The sequence below is a fragment of the Lutjanus erythropterus genome, chromosome 19, assembly GCF_056507025.1.
Source record: "Lutjanus erythropterus isolate fLutEry1 chromosome 19, fLutEry1.hap2, whole genome shotgun sequence".
Taxonomy (NCBI): domain Eukaryota; kingdom Metazoa; phylum Chordata; class Actinopteri; order Lutjaniformes; family Lutjanidae; genus Lutjanus; species Lutjanus erythropterus.
Genome location: NC_139335.1, coordinates 31,515,834 through 31,535,333, shown reverse-complemented (window position 1 = coordinate 31,535,333; position 19,500 = coordinate 31,515,834). Strand labels below are relative to the sequence as shown.

General features: G+C 39.1%; 1 protein-coding gene across 1 annotated transcript; it reads right to left on the bottom strand.

The window, feature by feature from the left end:
- Window positions 1-1,467: 1,467 nt before the first annotated feature.
- Window positions 1,468-18,182, bottom strand: LOC146310130 (synaptic vesicular amine transporter-like). The gene is made up of 15 exons (XM_084744256.1): window positions 18,179-18,182; window positions 16,630-16,731; window positions 10,793-11,114; window positions 10,608-10,666; window positions 10,212-10,295; window positions 9,905-9,997; window positions 9,491-9,580; window positions 9,316-9,359; window positions 8,219-8,279; window positions 7,359-7,454; window positions 5,408-5,489; window positions 5,259-5,310; window positions 3,376-3,439; window positions 3,174-3,293; window positions 1,468-1,631 (listed from the first exon to the last, which is right to left on the bottom strand). Exons 1-15 carry the CDS (start codon window positions 18,180-18,182, stop codon window positions 1,468-1,470), a joined length of 1,437 nt encoding a protein of 478 aa, XP_084600382.1.
- Window positions 18,183-19,500: the final 1,318 nt, after the last annotated feature.

The window sequence follows — 19,500 nt, the reverse complement described above, 5'->3', positions numbered from 1 at the left end:
GGCAGTTTAAGGTTCAGAAAAAATAACAGTTACCAAATACAAACACATGTATCCCAAAGCAGAATGCCACATCAACAGAAACTGTCAGGTAGGATGGTGGCGTATAAATGACTTGCCCACAATCCATCTTATCAAATTTTTTTTTGACCACTGGAAAGAAAAAGTCACGGTACAGTCCCAGATTTACATTTGTTTTTCAGCTTGAGAACTTGGAATCACACTGTATACAGACTCCTGGAGAAAGTGAGGATGCTCCATTCACAGACGTTTCCTTAATTTCCTTTTGATATCAGCTGGAACACAAAACAAAACAGGAAATGACTCACGGTAAAGCTCTGGATTGGGTTGAACCAGCTGTTAGTAATCCATTCCAAAGTTTGTGTGTGAAAACATTGCTAACTTATTTACTAGCTAGTTTCAAACTCATGATTTACTGTCAGGTTACACCAGTAAAACTTAACAAATGTGTTAGCTAGTAAAGTAGCTATAGGAATCATTTGTAGAGCCATCCAATCAAAAGCAATCAACTATGTAAACAGGAAGCTGCACTCCTGCAGTCAGTCAGCATGCTGGTGAGAGATGAAAGAAGCAAACATGCTCCTTAGGTTACTGCTGACAGTGGGTTGTTGTGACATTGAAGATTCAGGACCACATCAGCATCTAACTGGACCAAAGTGACAGTTGGTACGTTTTTCTGCAGTTTATAGTTTTTCTGAAATGCACAAAAACTAAAACTATGCACTCAAGTCTCAAAACTCATCTCAACTCAAAGCTCATGCATCCACAAGACTCCACGACTACTAAACTCTGAGCACAGTTCCTTTGTTTTCTCTCAAATGTAATTTCTACATTGTGAAAAAAATAGTTGAGACAACTTAAAATTTCAAGGCAACTCACTGCAACAGATTTTTGAGTTTTGGGCCCAACTTAAACTCTTAAATTTGCATGAAAGATTAAATAGTTTGAATTGAAAATATTAAAATTTTAACATTTATTATAATATCTATTGTATTTTTTAAATACAATGTATTGAGTTTCTAAACTCAAAATCTATTGCAGCAACTTTTTCATTTTTACAGAATATACAACATTTCTGTAAACATTTAAGTATAAATCAGATCCTTTAGCAGTGTGTGGTGTGCCATTATGTTCAAATTCTGTAGTGTGTGGGTGTTTAAGATTTGAGAGAAGCGAATCTGCGGATGTGTGTGTGGTGCAACCAGATGTTAAAATCTGTTAGGGTTTTAAAACTCCTGTAAGTGTGGGGCCAGCTTTAGTGAACACTTGCATTGGAATTGGCTGAGTAGCAGCTTATGAAAAGTTGTTGTAACCAGTTCTGTCTGTGTCTGGAAAGAAAGATTGTTGTTGTCTTACATGCACCACATATAAGGTTTTATTTGCCTCATTCTATGGAAGGAGAAAGAAATCCAAAAGACAGATAGGATTAGTACAGTTGTGGGGAGTTTTTTAAGGTATTGTTCCCCTCCCAGCTCTCACCATATGTTCCTCCCGCTGAGGTGGACTAAAAAGGAAGATACAGAGTGGAGCGAAGATTATATTTACTGCTCCAATTATGGTCATGAGCCAGGGGAAGCCGATCGATGCCACTATAGGACCTGCAATAGCTGGACCTTTGGGCAGAAGAGACAATATTAAACACTTAATTCAACAAAGTCAGGAAAAAAGAAAGAAAGAAACCAACATACATTCAGTCACTGTGGGGCTGTTGCTCTGACATTAGCATAGCTGCACTTTAAGGTTTGATGTTTGAAACAAAATCACATAGTCCATTAAACCCCACTGTGTGGTCCTCTGGGGCTGGACTTCATCTGTGGTTTAAGACTCCGAGAGAAGGCACTGTGTCAGAGGTTGAAGTTAAACACACCATAGACCTGTTTGAACTGATATATGCTACATGATTTTCTGATTTTCCACTTGCTGAAAGTTTTTGGACATTGCGGACGAAACCCAACAGATCAGAGATAAATCTATGCACGCTCCCCAGAGGTGGCTTAAGTACCCACATTCTGTACCCAACTTCTTTTCTCAAGCAAAAGTGAAAAAGAACAGGCTCTGAAATGTATTCAGCAGTTTCTGTGCAAAACTGAGTCTCACCTTTTCCCCACGTTAGACCCGCCCTCTCTGTCTGTTTCATCTTGTTATGTTGTTACTATGCCTCCGCCCGCCGAAGGTGCCGTGCCGGAGGCATACTGTTCTCTGGTTGTCCAGCCGTACATGAGTCCGTGCGTCCGTCCTTCCGTCCGTCCATCACAGATTTTTGTTTGCGCGATAACTTTTGAACAGGTGGATGGATTTGTACCAAATCTTGTGTGCTAACACTCTATAACAGGTACATGAACTGATTAAATTTTGGAGGCCAACGCTTTCAAGATGGCCGACTTTTTGTTTGCGCGATAACTTTTGAATGGGTGGATGGATTTGTACCAAATCTTGTTTATATTTGACTTTGATATATTTTTGAATAACTATGTTGGATACTATTAGGTAATAAAGGTAATAGCTCTTCCCTTGCAATCTTTTCTCATTAACTGTATACTGTATCAATATTCTATAATATTCAATCAATATTCTCAAACTCTTGGGACACTTGCAAATAGGATTTATAATGAATCAATGGTTTCAATCAGGTGTAGGGAACACAAAAAGTCACAGTTGTATGAAACTATTGCAGGCGGATCAGAATTGACGCTTTAGCGTCGACTTCTACCCATTTTCATTTTCTTCATGTTATGCCTTTTATGTCATTTTCGTCTTGTCAGGTAATTTTTGTCCTGTTCCATCTTTTATGTAATTTTTGTCTTATACGTTTTACATAGTTTTCGCCTTTTTATGTCTTATGGTTGCTTTCGTTTGTTATGTTAATGTCATTTTCATTTTATGTCCTTTTAGACTTGTTGCGTCTTTTATACCTCTTTTCTTTTGTGTAGTTTTTGTCTTGCATCAAAACTTAAATAATAATAAATCCATTATGAAAATGTAAGAAGTAGAAAGTACAGATACTTGAGTACTTTTTACTTTGACTCCCTACATTTTAACACAAGTAGAGAAATACTCAAGTAAAGAAGTGAAAAATAAACACTACAGTAGATTTGCACATAGTAGTTTTTCCCATTCATAAGATAGAGCCACATTTCCTGATGAAGAGCACTCACCTACACAAAATCCAATGCAAACAGCAACATCAGCAATAGCATAAACTGTACCATATACTGGCTCATATCTCAGGTCTACCAAGTAACCCATGAGAGGCATCATTGAAGAGTCCACTATTCCTGGTAGAAACAAGATAAACATTGTTTATTTCAACCAACAAGTCATTATTTAGACTGACACCAATTATTAGGAATAACTTACCAACTGAGAAGCCAACACATGCATTCAGAACCATCACATGATAGATGTTTTTGGAAAATCCAAACTGAAATATAAGGAAAGGCATTTCTATAATTGATGCATGGATAAAACTTGCAGCCTGACTAGATGACATACAAACATGTACAAACTCAACCCTCCGTTTGACTTCATTTCATTTATAAACTTGCAGGTTATTTGCCAAATATATGGCAATATGACAGTTTACTGAGTTTATATTACAGCCCAAAAATCAAATTACTGAGTATATATGAGGTTTCAATATAATCCTTCCTGAGAGATTAGGTGATAAGAAGCAACACCTGTGCGTGTATGAGAGACTTAAAATAATTTATACTGTTATAATAAATATTTATTGAATTATTTATAGCACTATTATTACTGGCTAACAAGACAAGAAAAATGTGAACAGTGATGATATTGCAATAAGATAAGTTATAGTGTTTTAAAATGGACATATTTGAATTGGTTGGGTCAGTATCAGAGAGGTAAATGTTTTAAAATAATAACTTTGTGTGTATGCAAACTCTTTCTGAATACTTCTCCTCTCCCAGAATCTTTCACTATCAAAACACAATAATAAATAACATCATAAAAATGATTAGTTAGTTAGTTTTGAGTTTCAATGTATTTTGAAACCAAATTTTCTTTGTAAGGACATATAATGGATCATACTCACTTCAAATTTAAGGATGAACTAGTTTCAATATAAACTGAACCAAACACTATTATAACATCTTAATTGCTAATTTAAAAACAATTTTAAAAATGTTATATTTCAGCTGGTATTCAAACTATCATATTACAGAATTTTAACTGATATGAAGTTTATACTAAAACACTTCTGATTGACAAAACTGGGTTAAAATTATGTCCATTTCCCTCAAATAAAGGATTCCTTTGTCACTTTTAAACAAACATGTCTCAGCCTAAACGTCATTGCGTTCTGGTAGCGACTGTTTCGGTAATGACGACAAACGTACAGGGCTCTGTCTTCCAGTCTGCACAGAGCAGCTCTCAGCTCTTTTCTGACAGACACAGTTGTCTCACCCTGCATCCACGTTGTGTAGGTGACAAATGTACTTGCGCCCATCTGTGGGCCCATGGGTGTGTTGGTCTTAAAATGAGGTGTGGTCAGGAGCGTAGCTGGCACATTGCTATCTTGATGCAGCAGAATGTAACTGGTGCAGTGTTTTCCTGCTATTTAAAGGGCACATTCTTCAGACAATAAGATGAGACTACATAGGTGCTCTCTCAACACACGTGCTCTGCTTCTTAGGTACTGCAGTTAATCCACAGATCATAAGAAAATTAACAATCTGATTAACAGTGGATGATTGCAGGTGGGTTAAATAGGATGAAGCTGGGCGCACATCAGAGAGAGACACCGTGCCGTTTTACACATGAATGTGTGTGTTCAGTGATTGTTTAAATCCTACAGGATCAGTTAGGACCTGATGTTAATGATCTTCTTTTACACATCCAAAATAAAAGACTTATATGACACTGTCACTTACACACAAACTTAATTAAAGTTTATTGGACAGCATGCCGTGTAGGAACACTGTGGTATGCTACTTATGCATTCAGTCCAGGTTTTCAGTCCAGCCAAGGTAATGTGCATTACTTTTCTATGTAACAGTATGCCATCCACAAAAAGTACTGAAAATATGTAAGAAAATGTCCTAATTACAGTGTAAGACCAGGGTATGTGGGCTGTAAAATAAATATCCTCTGTGTGTATACTGGGATGATTTAATATCTTCAGGATAATTAAGAAAACATTTACAGACTACTTTACCCCACAGCATTAACATTACATTTGTGAGCTGCAATCTGAAGTTTTAGCATTTACTAAGACTCACAGCAATGCTGGTTATTCCCGCCAGGATCATTCCAATAAAGGCACACAGCCATCTGTGGGAAAAGATTAACAAAATAATATAAATAGTATTTCTGCTTCTTCTCTTTGCACAAACTCTGAAATACTTCTGTGTCTGTGACTCCGACATACCTTCCACTGAGTTTTTGTGACAGGTGACTGCAGATGTTGGATGCAATGAGGTAGGACATGCTGTCTGGCAAGAAGACGATGCCTGTACAAAGACACCGTGAGATGGAATAAGTTTGACTTTTCAACCAAGATATTTTGCACCAAAGATTTTCACAGGAAATGAACACAGCAATTGTAATGCGTACATTAAAAATGATAAACCATCATGACCCAATTCGCGACAAGCCTTATTAATAAATCTTGGGAAGTGTTAATTTGTGCATAAATGAAACATTCCTGACCATTTTACTGCCATTTCTGCATCAACTTATATTATCTTTACACATGCATATAGTCATCTTAAGTACCTCAATAATAAATAAATGAGAAATAAATGCATTAGCCTGAGTTGTTTTTATATTCAAATCAAAACAAATCTTTAAAAAATATTGCGACAGCTAAAAAATTTCCAAGGAACTCACTGTGTTTTGAGTTTTTAATCAAACTCAAGTTTTGACATAAACTGAAAAAATTGCTGACCTATAAGCTTTAGCTGAGATAATTTACTTTTCCTCTTTAAATACACTTGAATCTTTGAGGTTTAAAAACTCAAAAAAATTGTATTTCAAACACCGTCATGATTTGTTCTTATTCATAATAAGAAAATATTAAATTAATAGCCATTATTAACTTTCACTTCAAAGAGGTTACTCAATCATTTGTAAAATATTTTTTTTAGGTTTCTAAAACTAAAAGATTCAAGTTTATCTAAAAACAAGAAAAGCAAATTATTTCAACAAAACAGTTTGTTAAAGCTTTTTTTCAAACTTAGTCTGAGTTGGTCTTAAAACTCAAAAATCTATTTAAGAAATTAGATTTTTTTTTTGTTTTGTTTACAGTGTAGGACATTTTAGTCTACTTCATGAATGAAATAAAATAAGTGCATGTGGGCAAAATTAACAGGCTTTTGTCTTTTTCCCTCTCAGTAAAACAATATGCACATTTTTAAATGCTTTATTAAAGGTGCACTGCAGATATGAATGTTTAATTATTTTATTTCATAACCAAAATATGATCTCCTGTGACCCACCTGTGGGTCACGACTAGGGATGTTCCTGGCAACTAATTTCCCTGTCGATTAAACGCAAGATTTAATTCAGACTAGTCGACTAGTCTAACAATAAGAAAACACTTAGAAGGCTGTTAAAATTGAGCAGAATTTATTAATTTCTAATGTTAAACACTGTCTGAAGCTGTTAATCACAGTCTACAATTGCCTGAAATCTGCTGAAATGCGTGCCACTTTGCGCTGTGCAATACAAACATTACACATTAACCGACAAAACATGACAACAACTCACTAAATGCTTCACCTTTTCAGACCGAAGAGGATGACAGTGTTGGCGGGTAAATGACCCGGAGCTGATGTTAGCTGCCAGCCTGACACACAGTGTGGCTAACATTAGCAGTGCTAACAGCAGCTGCTGCTCTGCTTCCAGGTTAACATCTGTGTCTGTGCTGAATGTGGTCACATGTTGCTCCAGTTGAGGGATTATATATCACTTTATTCTGTCACAGTCTACATTCAATGTTATTTCCTTTTTCTAGATTGAAAAACTGACAAATTACGCTGGTTTTACGAGCTGTCATCTGTCTGACTATGCTGATAAACACATCCGGGGCTGCTGTCTGATGGGGTCACAGCCCCAACTAATGGCAGGCAGCTGCGTAACACCTTAGAGGCAACAGTTAATTGGCATTGTGCATGAATAAAATATTTGTATTGACTAGTATTTCTGGTACTGACTAGCGAGGATGGCGATGTTTAATGGTGTAGTCGACTCATCGTGCACACCCCTAGTCACGACCCAGTCTTTGAGAATGACTGATCTACGTTAACAATGAATAGGACTACTTGTGAGTACAGGTTGTAAACACGAGGATAAGCACAACATGAACATGTCATTAATACCTAGCTGCCATTTGCTAGAACACATGGTCTTCATCATCCAGATAGGAAGGGCTGTCTCTATTGTGGCTACAACAAGAGTGCTAAAACATACAGCTCCTGGAAAGCAGAGTCAAGAGAATATAGTTATTATTTTTATTATGACATCCAGTATGCTGACAATCCTCAACCCATTCCACAGAGCAACAAAAGTTCATGATGCCTGCTTTTCTTAATACATAATGAAGAGCTGAATGTTTCATGTTTCTTTAACTGAACAAGGACGATACACAACTTACAATATATAAAGCAAGGAGAGATGTAATGTAGCAGGTTTTTGCTATTTTCCACCTGTAGTCCTGGGACACTTAGGTAGAAGAATGTTGTGCATTGTAACATTCTTAGTGAAATGTAGTGACAAGTCCTCCTCATTGAGTCCTCTTGGACATCATTTTGCTTTTCCAAAGTTGATACAAATCACAGTTTGAAAAATGTTTTCAAAAAGTATTTTCTTGTTTAACACTGAAGTCACTTTTATCTGAGAAAATATGACCTAAAATGATTCTACAGTTGCTGTGCAAAATGATCTGTTTTTCACAGAACGGTAAAGACACTGTGGACACATTTGTGGAAACACTGTCTGAGTTTCAGGCCTCGGGAGGTGTCTACAAATGCAGCCCACATTACACTGGTTGTGTTACCAGTGGTTTGAAGGTACAGCGTGTAATTTCTGTTGCTTGAGGTCTTTCAATCAAAACAGTAACAAAAGATGGATTCCAATGATGTGAATAGTGTGGGATTATTGGGGTGGGGTAGTCTTTGATTGTCTTCTGATTTGATGAAAAATAAAATAGTCAGAGGCAGCCCTACTGTATTTAAATTACCAGCAGCAATGAGAATGTATGGATCCATCAGTAGAGTTAGCAGTGAAGTCCCTTTTTCCCTCTGTATAGAAGCATTAAAAAATATTTTAGACAGGTAACAGTTTAAAAAATGAAGTTTGTAGCTTTTAGATTTAATTAAACCAAGAATCAATGTTGCAGGCAGGATATTTTCCTAAACCTAACCAAGTAGTTTTGGTGTCACTGTCATGCAAAAAAAAAGAAAAATCCATGAACATGTACAAGAATATAATGGATTACATTTTGTGACTATTTCACAAATTGCAAAACTGTTGAAATAATAAAAAAAAAAATTGTACTGAATTATATTTGCTAATAAATCTGAGCAATGGATGAGAGCAGCCATACATCAGGTCTCACCACCACGCCCCCCTCTGGATGAAAACGAGCAGTGTAAAAGCAGCCAGTTAATATGTGTGTGTGAGTCAAACACTTCATCACAGGTCAGTTAATGATGTTACTGAGTAAATGAAAACCTGTGAGCCAATTGTGTCTGTAGATCAAAGTGAATCAGAACAGGGTCTGAGTGATGGTCGAAGTAAAGTTTTTACTGTGAAAAAATATGAACCTATCATGAGACACCTGCTTTTAGAATGGAATTTGGTTCAACAGTTCCAAAACAGCAAAATCAAGTGTCTTAACGATATAAAAAGTGACAGATGTCTGATGTACACTAGCTGAAGAGTCAAGTTTGTCCACTCACACTGAAAGGACCCCTACATGTATTTTCTCAATTTTTTTCCACGTGACAACACCAATCAATGATCGACAGACATGACATAACTGGTCTCCTGACTGGCCAGAGGATTTAGGCTCCGAATAGCTAAACAGTGATGTGATTTTATTATTTTTGGCATTTAAATTGGCAAAGACGTCAGAAATTGGCTTGACTGCCAGTCAAATTAGAGTTGTTGTCAAAGAACCCAGATCGGGTTGCTCTCATCCATGATAAAATCAGATTATTTTTTTTTACAGGAAAATAAAAATACTAAGTTCTACACAGACTCTAATCTTTAATATTCAAAACACAGGTTTCTTTCAGTTATTGTCACAGCAAGTCAGTTATTGAAATATTTTACCTCTGTTTGCACCCATGCTGGCTGAAAGATGAGGAAATGTAAGCCTGTGCGTGGACAGTGAAACAGGACAGTCTGATGCACAAATACCACCACATACAGCTGTTTTATCATGGTACTGAAGCTGGATTTATCTTAAATAAAAAAATTCAAATCTTAAATAAAGATTCCTCTGTACCACCACCCAACACAGCAATGGCAGCCAGGACCAGGAATGGCACCATCTTCCCCAGAAACTGATACATCACACTGCCAAATGGAGCACCCACTTCAGGATGTGAAAGGAAAAAGTGATACAGTAAGTTATAATGAAACAGTTCAACACTGGAGTGGAAGCATAATGTAGCTAAGTGGAAAAAGCATCATTAGAGAGATCATTAGAAGGTGACCTGAACAAACAGGGACTCTATCCATTTTCTTATACTTCCCAGGGGTGCATTGGATGTTTTACACCATTATGGGCAATGCTGGATGCTTTTTGCTGATGGGCACAAGTTTTTAGTACATGCATTTTACTCATATTTACTCTCTAGGATGAATGCCTATGTTTGCCTTGGGACCCAAAATGAGTAATCTGCTCCTGTACACACACCTATCAATCCTAAGGCCAGACCTGTGAAGGATATACCCATTGCACGCCCTCTCTCCTGGTCATCTTTGTACACACTAGCCAGCATTGACATTCCTGAAAAACAGGTAATAATAATAATAATGATATTAATAATAATGAGTGGAAGTGAGCATTTTAATTTACCTGTTTTTTCTAAATCTATTTCAAAATGAACAGTAAAGTCTACTGTTTTTCAGTAAGTTGTAAGTAAGTAAGTACTTATCCCACTTGAGGAAATTCCTATCATTTAGTAATATCATAAAAGTTTTAAAAATAAAAGATATCTCACCTGCCATGGACAAGCAGGATCCACCTAAACCTTGCACTGATCTGGCCAGCAGCAGTAAGATGTAGCTAGATGAAAAGGCAAACACTACCAAGAGACAAGGACATGGAGATTTAGATTGACAACACACGAGGAAACAACTGCTTTTCTTTGTGGAACATGTCCACAAAAAAAGAAATCAGCGAAGCAAACACCAATATCCAATTGACAGGCTGATGGTATAGGAAAATTTTAATTTATTGCCCAAAACTTGCATCATGGCAGACGTCTACATTTTGCCATGTTTTTGCTGGCTACCTCTGCAGTGGCACCCTGTCCCTGCACCAACAAACTGGCCTCATTCAAATGAATGAGCGGGCTGTTTTTTTTTGTCTGAGTGCAGTCCAATGTCATACTTACAGGTGGTCGCCAAAATGATGATGAAGAAACCAGCACACATTGGGATGTGGGATCCAATCCTGTGCAATATAGGTAGGGAAAATTGATTCGTGCTTTGGAGCTTGATGTATGTATCGCGTGTGTCTTGTCAATGGCATTTTGTCATTATTTTTAGGGACTATAGGAGAATGATTTAAGTCACTCACCTGTCAACAAGTGGCCCAATGAAGGGGTTAATGATCAGCTGTACGGTGGACTTGGAGGCCAACAAGAGTCCGACTTTTATGTTTACTTCATCCAGCTGAGAACCTTCTGCAGAGCAGTTTGAATCAGGGGATTTCATGGCCGTGGTGGCATCACTGGAGAGAGCTGGGTTCTGGTATGGAGGTGCAAATGTGGAGCCCAGAATGCTTGATCTGCTACCATGTGACTGGATGAGAGGACTGACTGGTGGGTCACTGCTGTTCCCAGAGGTGATGGTGGAGGTAGCCTGGTCATCTCTGTGCAGGTAACTTGGAAGAATTGGCACTGGTCAACAGAGTAAAGAATAACAAAATCCTTATCTCATGCATGCAGTATTACTCCCAAAATGACATACATGACCTATGGAGACCACCGGCAGCAACAGGTGTACCAGACCTTAACATTAAGGGCCCTATCTTACGCCCGGCGCAAAGCCATTGCGCCGCCAGCGCAAGTGATTTTGCTATCTTGTGCCAGCGCAAATGCCATTTTTGCCATGTGGGTAAGATAGCAAACGCACTTGCGCTGGGTCTGTGCCTCTGTGGGCGGGAGGTCTAAGCATGAAGGCAAAACGAAGGCGTGGCTGGGCACGTTTGCTATCTTGTGCTCAGCGCATTGGAGTGAAACATGCTTGTGCCTTAGGGTCATGTCTTGTGCTGATCGAAAGCAAGCGGGAGGCGCAATGGATTTAATTTATTCAAGGTGTGTCCAAATCCAACTTTGCCATCTTGTGTCAGGGGCGGGAGTGATATTTTGCCCTGCCCCGCCCTTTGCACCACCAGCGCAAAGCGGGATACACCTATCAGATTTGCCCAAGTGCCCTCATTAATTCACAGGCGAGTTTAGGCCGAACATGCAATAAACCAATCAGAAAGTCAGCTCTCATCACATTTAAGAGGCAGGTGCCCAGCAGCACAAGCGGAGGCAGCATGACGGCAGATTTACTAGGAGGAAACAAAGAGAAAAGATTTACAAAGCAAGCAGACAGATCTCCTGGTTCGAGAAGAGAATGTGCAAGAGCCTGCAATATATGGAGACAGCAGGACGTCTCCAAAACAGCTTCACGCCGAAATACTTTACTTTACAGTAACGCCTGCAAAAACCAATACAATAAATATGAACTGCAAATGTCATGCAGACATGTAACTGGTTATGTTTTTTTATGTATTTTATAATTAATTATTAGCATCATCATCATTATTAATTTTACTGGCTGAGGAACGGGAAGAGAGATGGTGTAGTACAGAGGAGAGGTGGACAGATCCAGAGGCCACAAAGCTTCCCGGTTCCCGCTGGCCCACCTGAACCAGGTGGAGGAGCAGTTAAGCGGCGGTCTGTGCGCCTCCTTCTTCTCCTCTCCCACCTAATCCTCATCTCCTCCTCCCATCCTCGCTCATCTGACCCGCTGCAAAACAAGTTGTTATGTTCTGAAGTTTGAAGTGCACAAAATTACGCACGGATCTATCCAACCAGCTCTGGTAGAAGCACACATAACTTTTTCTCTCAGGTTAGGTCGGACTCCTGTGGTCAAATATAGTGTCTTGTATATTTTGTATGTTATAGATCATAATTGTCCAATCATTGTTTTTCTGGATCATAACAAACACGCAGACACAAACACTACAGCTGCTCCAGCTGTCATGCTGACTCATCTGATAAAGACGATCTGACAGCTGTGATCACGGCCATGCTCACTTCGCAGGTCTATTTAGATTTATTAAGCTTTATGATTATAATTCTCTTCCTCATTAGTGCGTTCATCTTTAAAGATGCATGCGCACACGACTTGATGAAAAGTGTTCTGTGATTGTGGAGACGTGTGTGCGCCTCAGCCAAGCGTGAGACACACGCGAACACTTTTAATTTCAATATTAACATTTTATTGCTGATAAAAAAAATGTGTTTGAATAACACTTAACTAATCGACACTCCCGTGTGAGGAAAAGAATGACTATAAATGAAGGTGTTTTGTGATTGTGAAGACGTGTGTGTTTTGGCCAAGCCCGCCGGGTGCTATCTTGTGCTGAAAGACCACAGACTTTGCACTTCGACCAGGTTTTAGCTGGTCTAAAGCGCAAACGCGTTTTACTCCAATGCGCTGAGCACAAGATAGCAAACGCACCCGGCCATGCCTTCGTTTTGCCTTCATGTTTAACGGACAATTGGACTCGAGTCATACGGACTCGGACTCGAGTCGACTCGAGTCGCAAATTTGACGACTTGCAACTCGACTCGGACTTGGAGGGTCAGAGACTCAAGACTCGACTTGAGACAAGATGACTCCCCTCGACTTGAGACAAGATGACTCCCCTCGACTTGAGACAAGATGACTGCCGCCCCCATCACTCTTTCACCTGACTGCTGCTCTCTCTCTCTCCTCCCCCCGCGCTCGCCCGCTTCACCACGGTGCAACGAGCCCCTCCTTCACCTGACCACAGCTCTGCTCTCCTCCTCTCTCTGCCTCCTCTCTGACAGTCAGTCAGCTGTTCCTGTCAAAAACATGACGTGTCGTGGCTTTTATACCTGTGGATGTTAACATTAGAGCTGAACAGTATTACACAAGGCTGGTAAACATATAGCTTCGCTGTTTGTTTTTGTTTTGTTAGTTTTTTTTACCCTGCGCTACGTTGACTTTGCTCATCTCAGCCATAGACTGTAAAGGTCTCAGCTTTATGGTCATCACCTTTTTAAAAAATATTTAATAAATCTAAAGCCTCTATTTTCTTCTTCTCTTTTATTTTCTTCTCTGTGCATCGGACTTCTACCGACCGCACATAGAGCATACTGAACAAAAAAAAGACAACATCAAAGTTTGATGGCCATTTGTGTGTGTGTTTTGTTTTTTTTTTTGGGGGGGGGGGGGGGTGTTCTTCACTATATTAAGGACAACTGGGGGGGGGAAGCTATTATGATAACTCAAATATTAGATTTTTTTTTCCACAAATACGCCTGTTTTGAAATATTATTTATTATTACTCCATAATTTAATGAGGTCCCACCCATAGATATAGAAATAGAAGTATATAGTTTCTTTATCTATGGTCCTGGCACCCACTGCACCCTCCAACCTGGGCCCAGGAATGTAGCCTTTCTCCATCTACCTTGGACTAAATGATCAAACATGTAATGTAAGAGTAGATAAAATTAACAGCTTTATGCTTTAATCCATGCAGACTAGACTGCATGCTCTTTTTTGGATGAGGAACAATAGTGAGAGACTTGACTTGACATAATCTGCGACTTGACTCGACTTGACTCGACAACCTTGTGACTTGACTCGACTTGACTCGACATAACCTTGTGACTTGACTTGACTTGACTTGCCCATGACAAAAAAACTTGGGACTTGCTTGAGACTTGGACCGAATTACTTGATACTTGCTTAGGACTCGGATTGGAGGGACTTGTGCAGTTGTCTGATCTTTAACCTCCCGCCCACAGCGGCACAGACCCAGCGCAAGTGCGTTTGCTATCTTACCCACATGGCAAAAATGGCACTTGCGCAGGCGTAAGATAGTAAAATCACTTGCGCCGGCGGCGCAATGGCTCCACAATCACCAAACACCTTAATTTACATGAGTCTTTATTCTACTCAGGAGTGTCGATTAGTGAAGTGTCCTTTGAACATATCCACCAGCAATAAAGTGTAAATATTGAAGTTAATAGTGCAGGTATGTGTGTGTCTTGCCCTTGGCTGAGGTGCGCACCCTCATCTCCACAACCACCAAACACCATTCATTTATCTTTAAAAGTCGTGCACTCGCATGTGTGTCTTTGAAGTTAATCTCACTAATAAGTACAACAGTACTATTATTATAAAAATAAGCCCAATATATCTCAGCAGACCTGCAAACAGGATCACAGCTGATCGTCTTTATCAGATGAGTCAGCATGACAGGTGGAGCAGCTGTAGTGTTTGTGTCTGTTTGTTATGATCTAGAAAAACAATGTTTAAACAATTATGATCTATAACATATAAAATATACAAGACACTATATTTGACCGCACGAGTCCGGCCCAACCTGAGAGAAAAAGTTATGTGTGCTGCTTCTATCATAGCTGGTTGGATATATCTGTGCGTAATTCTGCGCACTTCAAACTTAAGAAACTCTCTCTGATTATTTCTCAGCGGGTCAGAGGAGCGAGGATGGGAGGAGGAGATGATGATTAGGTGGTTCAGGTGGGCCAGCGGAACCGGGAAGCTTCGCGGCTAGACTGGATCTGTTCGCCTCCCCTCTCTACTGCACCATCTCTCTCCCCGCTCCTCAGCCAGCAGAGTTAATAATGGTGATGATAATAATAATTAATTATAAAATACAACATACTTTCAACGTGCTTCAGGTTAAAATATTAGCAGTTACATATCTGCATGACATTTGCAGTTCATTTATTGTATTGTTTTTTGCAGGTGTTAATGTAAAATAAATTATTTACACATGAAACTGTTTTGGAGACGTCCTGCTGTCTCCATATATTGCGTGCTTTCGCACTTTCACCCCTGGACACAGGAGATCTGTCTCCTCACTTTATAAATCTTTTCACTTTGTTTCCTCCTGGTAAATCCGCCGTCATGCTGACACCACTTACGCTGCTGGGCACCTGCCTCTTAAATGTGATGAGAGCTGACTTTCTGATTGGTTTATTGCATGTTCGGCCTAAACTCGCCTGTGAATTAATGAGGGCACTTGGGCACAGCTGATAGGTGTATCCTGCTTTATGCTGGTGGCACAAAGGACGGGGCAGGGCAAAATATCACTCCCGCCCCTGGCAGAGGATGGCAAACGTGGATTTGGACACACCTTGAATAAATTAAATCCATTGCGCCTTGCGCTTGCCACTTGCGCTTTCGATCAGCGTAAGATAGGGCCCTAACACTTTAAAATGGTCAAAGGTTGGTTAGGTTGAATCATGGGTTTGACTTTTTTGACTGGGGTGGCCCAAGTCAGTTATCGACTTCGACTTATGCAGGGGCAGCATGACTTCCATGGGCATGCACACACACACACACACACACACACATATTCCATGCCACACACACATGTCAGAGTTACATTAATTTACCATTCCCAATATCTACTTTAATTACTATTACGAGTATCAAACATTCCTATATTTATTTATTTTTTTATTTAAAAGATACATAGTCCTACTAATCACAGCACAACAGAGTAACAAATATCATATAAAGCTTCCACACTTTATTCTTTACTTGTCAAAAAGAAATTGTACCTCCACTGTACCACTTTCCTCAGGCTGTGAGACATGAAAAATAATTAGTATAATAATATTATTTCTATTATTTATTATTTTTTGTTTTTATTTATTTTTTATTCACCCATTTGCTGCATATACTTTTTTGTGCATGGTTTTTGTGGATAGCATAAAGGGAACTACAGCTATTACACAAACCTGTGTTGTAAAAGGATACATAAAGTAAAATTCAAACCTTGTAAAACATTAAGGGCCCTATCTTACGCTGATCTAAAGTGCAAGTGGAAAGCGCGAGACACAATGGCTTTGCGCTGGGCATAAGATAGGGCCCTAAAAGTAGGCTACATACAAAGGAAACAATGCACATGTATATATACTTGTCAAACAGTTGGCTCAAACTAAGGTCCAGCCTCTCACTGGAGATAGATAGCCAATCATATTGTGTTTGAGGGAAATGGGGTGGCACGTCAGATTTCAGGGGTGGCCAGCGTTGTTGCTAAAATCGAAGTGTACCTTGAATTAGTGTACCTTGCCACATTTGTTATGTGTTAAGATAAGGTGTTGGACAACAGGTTGTATGTGAACCTACCAACCACTGAGAGTAGCATGTGATCCAGGAACAAGGCGATAAACACAATTACCAGGATCATCTTCTTCAGCTGGGCCTCCTGTCTCAGCCATGTTAGTAAATCTAGGTTAAACAACAGACATGTATAAGATTTATCCTAAAAACAAAGTTGGTCCATTTTGCTGTTGAAAATTACTGGACTGGAAAGTCAAGTTTATTTGTACATACTAACTAGTTGCTAAAGTGTCCTAACCTTCAGTGAATTGTGTATTAACTTACGCTGACATGACTTTTCTGAGTTGAGGCTAACTCCCACTGCATCAATCTTGTTAAATGATTTTAACGCCAATCATTGTCGTAAGTTATGAGGGAACAAAACAAAACAAACATGTAATGAAACAAACCCGGTTGAGAGAAGAGTGAAAAGATCTTTTCCACTGAGAAAAAATGTCAGTGTTATTCTTTGCACTTCTTTCAATGAAAAAAATAATCTCCAGGTCTGATGTAACTGATGCTCTCACAGTTTTCACACTAACCTCTTCAGGAGCCGCTATTGTTTGTTTGGGATGAGTCGTTTCCATGGATGCTTCTTGCTGTTGTCACACCTAAAACCACAACTGTGGCTGCCAGTAGTCTGTCCTAGGATGTTGATTGGCTGCACCACTTTTGGTGCAAACACAGATAACTTGAACCCTGGCAAGATGGATTCTCTTCTGATCTTGCAAATCCAGCTCCGTTGCAAGGTAAATGTAATTCACCATGGAGCCAGACTTGGAAAACTTTTAATCTCTATTTTGTCTATGTTAATCTAGGTTTTGTATACTTCCTTACCTTTGCCTTTCACTGTTGAGGAGACAATCAACAAAAAACTTTCTTCAGGGCAATTCCTGAAGGAGACACCAAAAGTGCCACCCAAAGTGCTTTTGTAATGGAAATCCTTTTATCTGTGTACTGGATAGTTATGAGCTTTGTACCAGCATTTTCAAATGTTTCAAGTAATTATTTTAACTACTAATAATATAGCAATATAAGATGTTTCCATACTCATAACTACCTGAAACACAATTCAATACAACAGCAAGATTATTACTTTTACATCTGGTCTCTTAATGCACACACACCAGCTCACTCCACCCTGCCTCTTCCTGGACAGTAAGTGTATAATCTGTTGACTTTCTACATCAGCAGGATGTTTTATTAACTCGCCCCAAAAAAAACCACAACACCGCATTCTGTTCAAACGATCTAAACCAACACGGTGCAGAATAACATCACCTCCCACTGATGACATTACAGTACAAGCTGTAAATAAACAACTGCAGTCATTTAAGAACAGTGTATTACTTTTATGTATCTAACACAAATGTTAGACTTTTCTAGATAAAAATTCAAACAGCCAAATCAATATGTGACTACAGGGACAAAATACATAACACACAAAACAATGTGTATTTCACAGCAGTTCCAGCAAGACATTTTCATATTTGTGCAATACATGTAATCTCTGTTCACACTCTGTATTTGGATAATGTAAGAGAACAAGATTTAAGAAACTGGAGCTCAGACTTACCCATATTTTATGATGTACACAGTGGAGAGAATATTCAGTAGCAACTTGCCAGGAGTGACCAACTATGACAATGTGCAGCAAACAAACAAAGCAGACAAGCAGGAAGATTTACTGAGGGCTACGCCTCATCCTACTGCATGCACAAAATAAGATTTGCAGTACAGTTTAACCCCAAGACAACTAGGACAGTAAGTTACTAACCCTAACCCTAACAGCAACGTTGTGGACTTCGAATAAGGCTTGGATAAAATGAATCAAGATGAAGATGTCTGCTTCAGCTCTGCTCAGTGAGTCACAGCATCTCTCCAGAAACTCTTCAGTGATGCTGAAGAGCGATACAGTGCTGCACAAACAAACAAACAAACAAACAAAAAAAGCCTCTGATCATTGTAATAATAAGTCTTTCTTACAGATCTTGTTGAAAGGGATAGATTAACTAAAAGTAAAATACAGTAGTGGGTGGAAAATGTGTTCAAAATTTTTAACATTTGCCTCCTACAGTATACTTTATAAGTAGGACTATCGCCAAGTAGGTTTCCTTATAGAAGGAATCTGTCTTGAGATTAATCATGCATAACAAAATGTAGTTGGAGACAATTAAAAACAAAAAAAGTTAAGAATCATCTAACTATGAAACAAAAATCTCTGTTCATTCAGTCAACTTCACACTTGCTGGGTGTATTCCTGGAGACCCAGGGGAGTGTGATCTCGAACTGGGTGCAATTTGGCCAGATGGTGGCAATATAACAACTAACTGCACGTTTTGGCTTGTGATGTTTGAACCGTAAGTCTCTGGGATTCTGTGGGTCTGGGTGAATCTGTGCAAACTATGCTTGCTTACATCTTGATTGATTTGACGATATCTAACTGTACAGGAAGGAATCTCTTTCTGGATGTGTATGTATGTTTGTGTTTATGACTGTTCTTCGCCTGACTTGAAAACCGTTCATCCGATCAACTTAACACTTGGTGTGTGAATTGCTGAGGACCGAGTCAAGTGCAGCCTGGAGTTTGAAGTCGATCAGATTAGTGGTTCTCAAGAATGCTGCAGTCGCCACTCTGCAGTTTTCCACCACGCTGTAAACAACGCTTCTGGGGGCAAAGCAATCAGCCTGCTCCAAATAGCTACACTTTCGAGGCAGCCATTTGCTGCAGACAATGCTGCTAGCAGCAATAACAGAAGCCAAGCAGTCTTCCAGTACAAAAACCGGCACCACTGCACTAGCAAATATAAAGTAGGAAATGGGTTAAAAATATTTTTAAAAATGCAAAATGTACATGTTTAATATAATATTAATAATTAATAATATCTGTACTTAAGA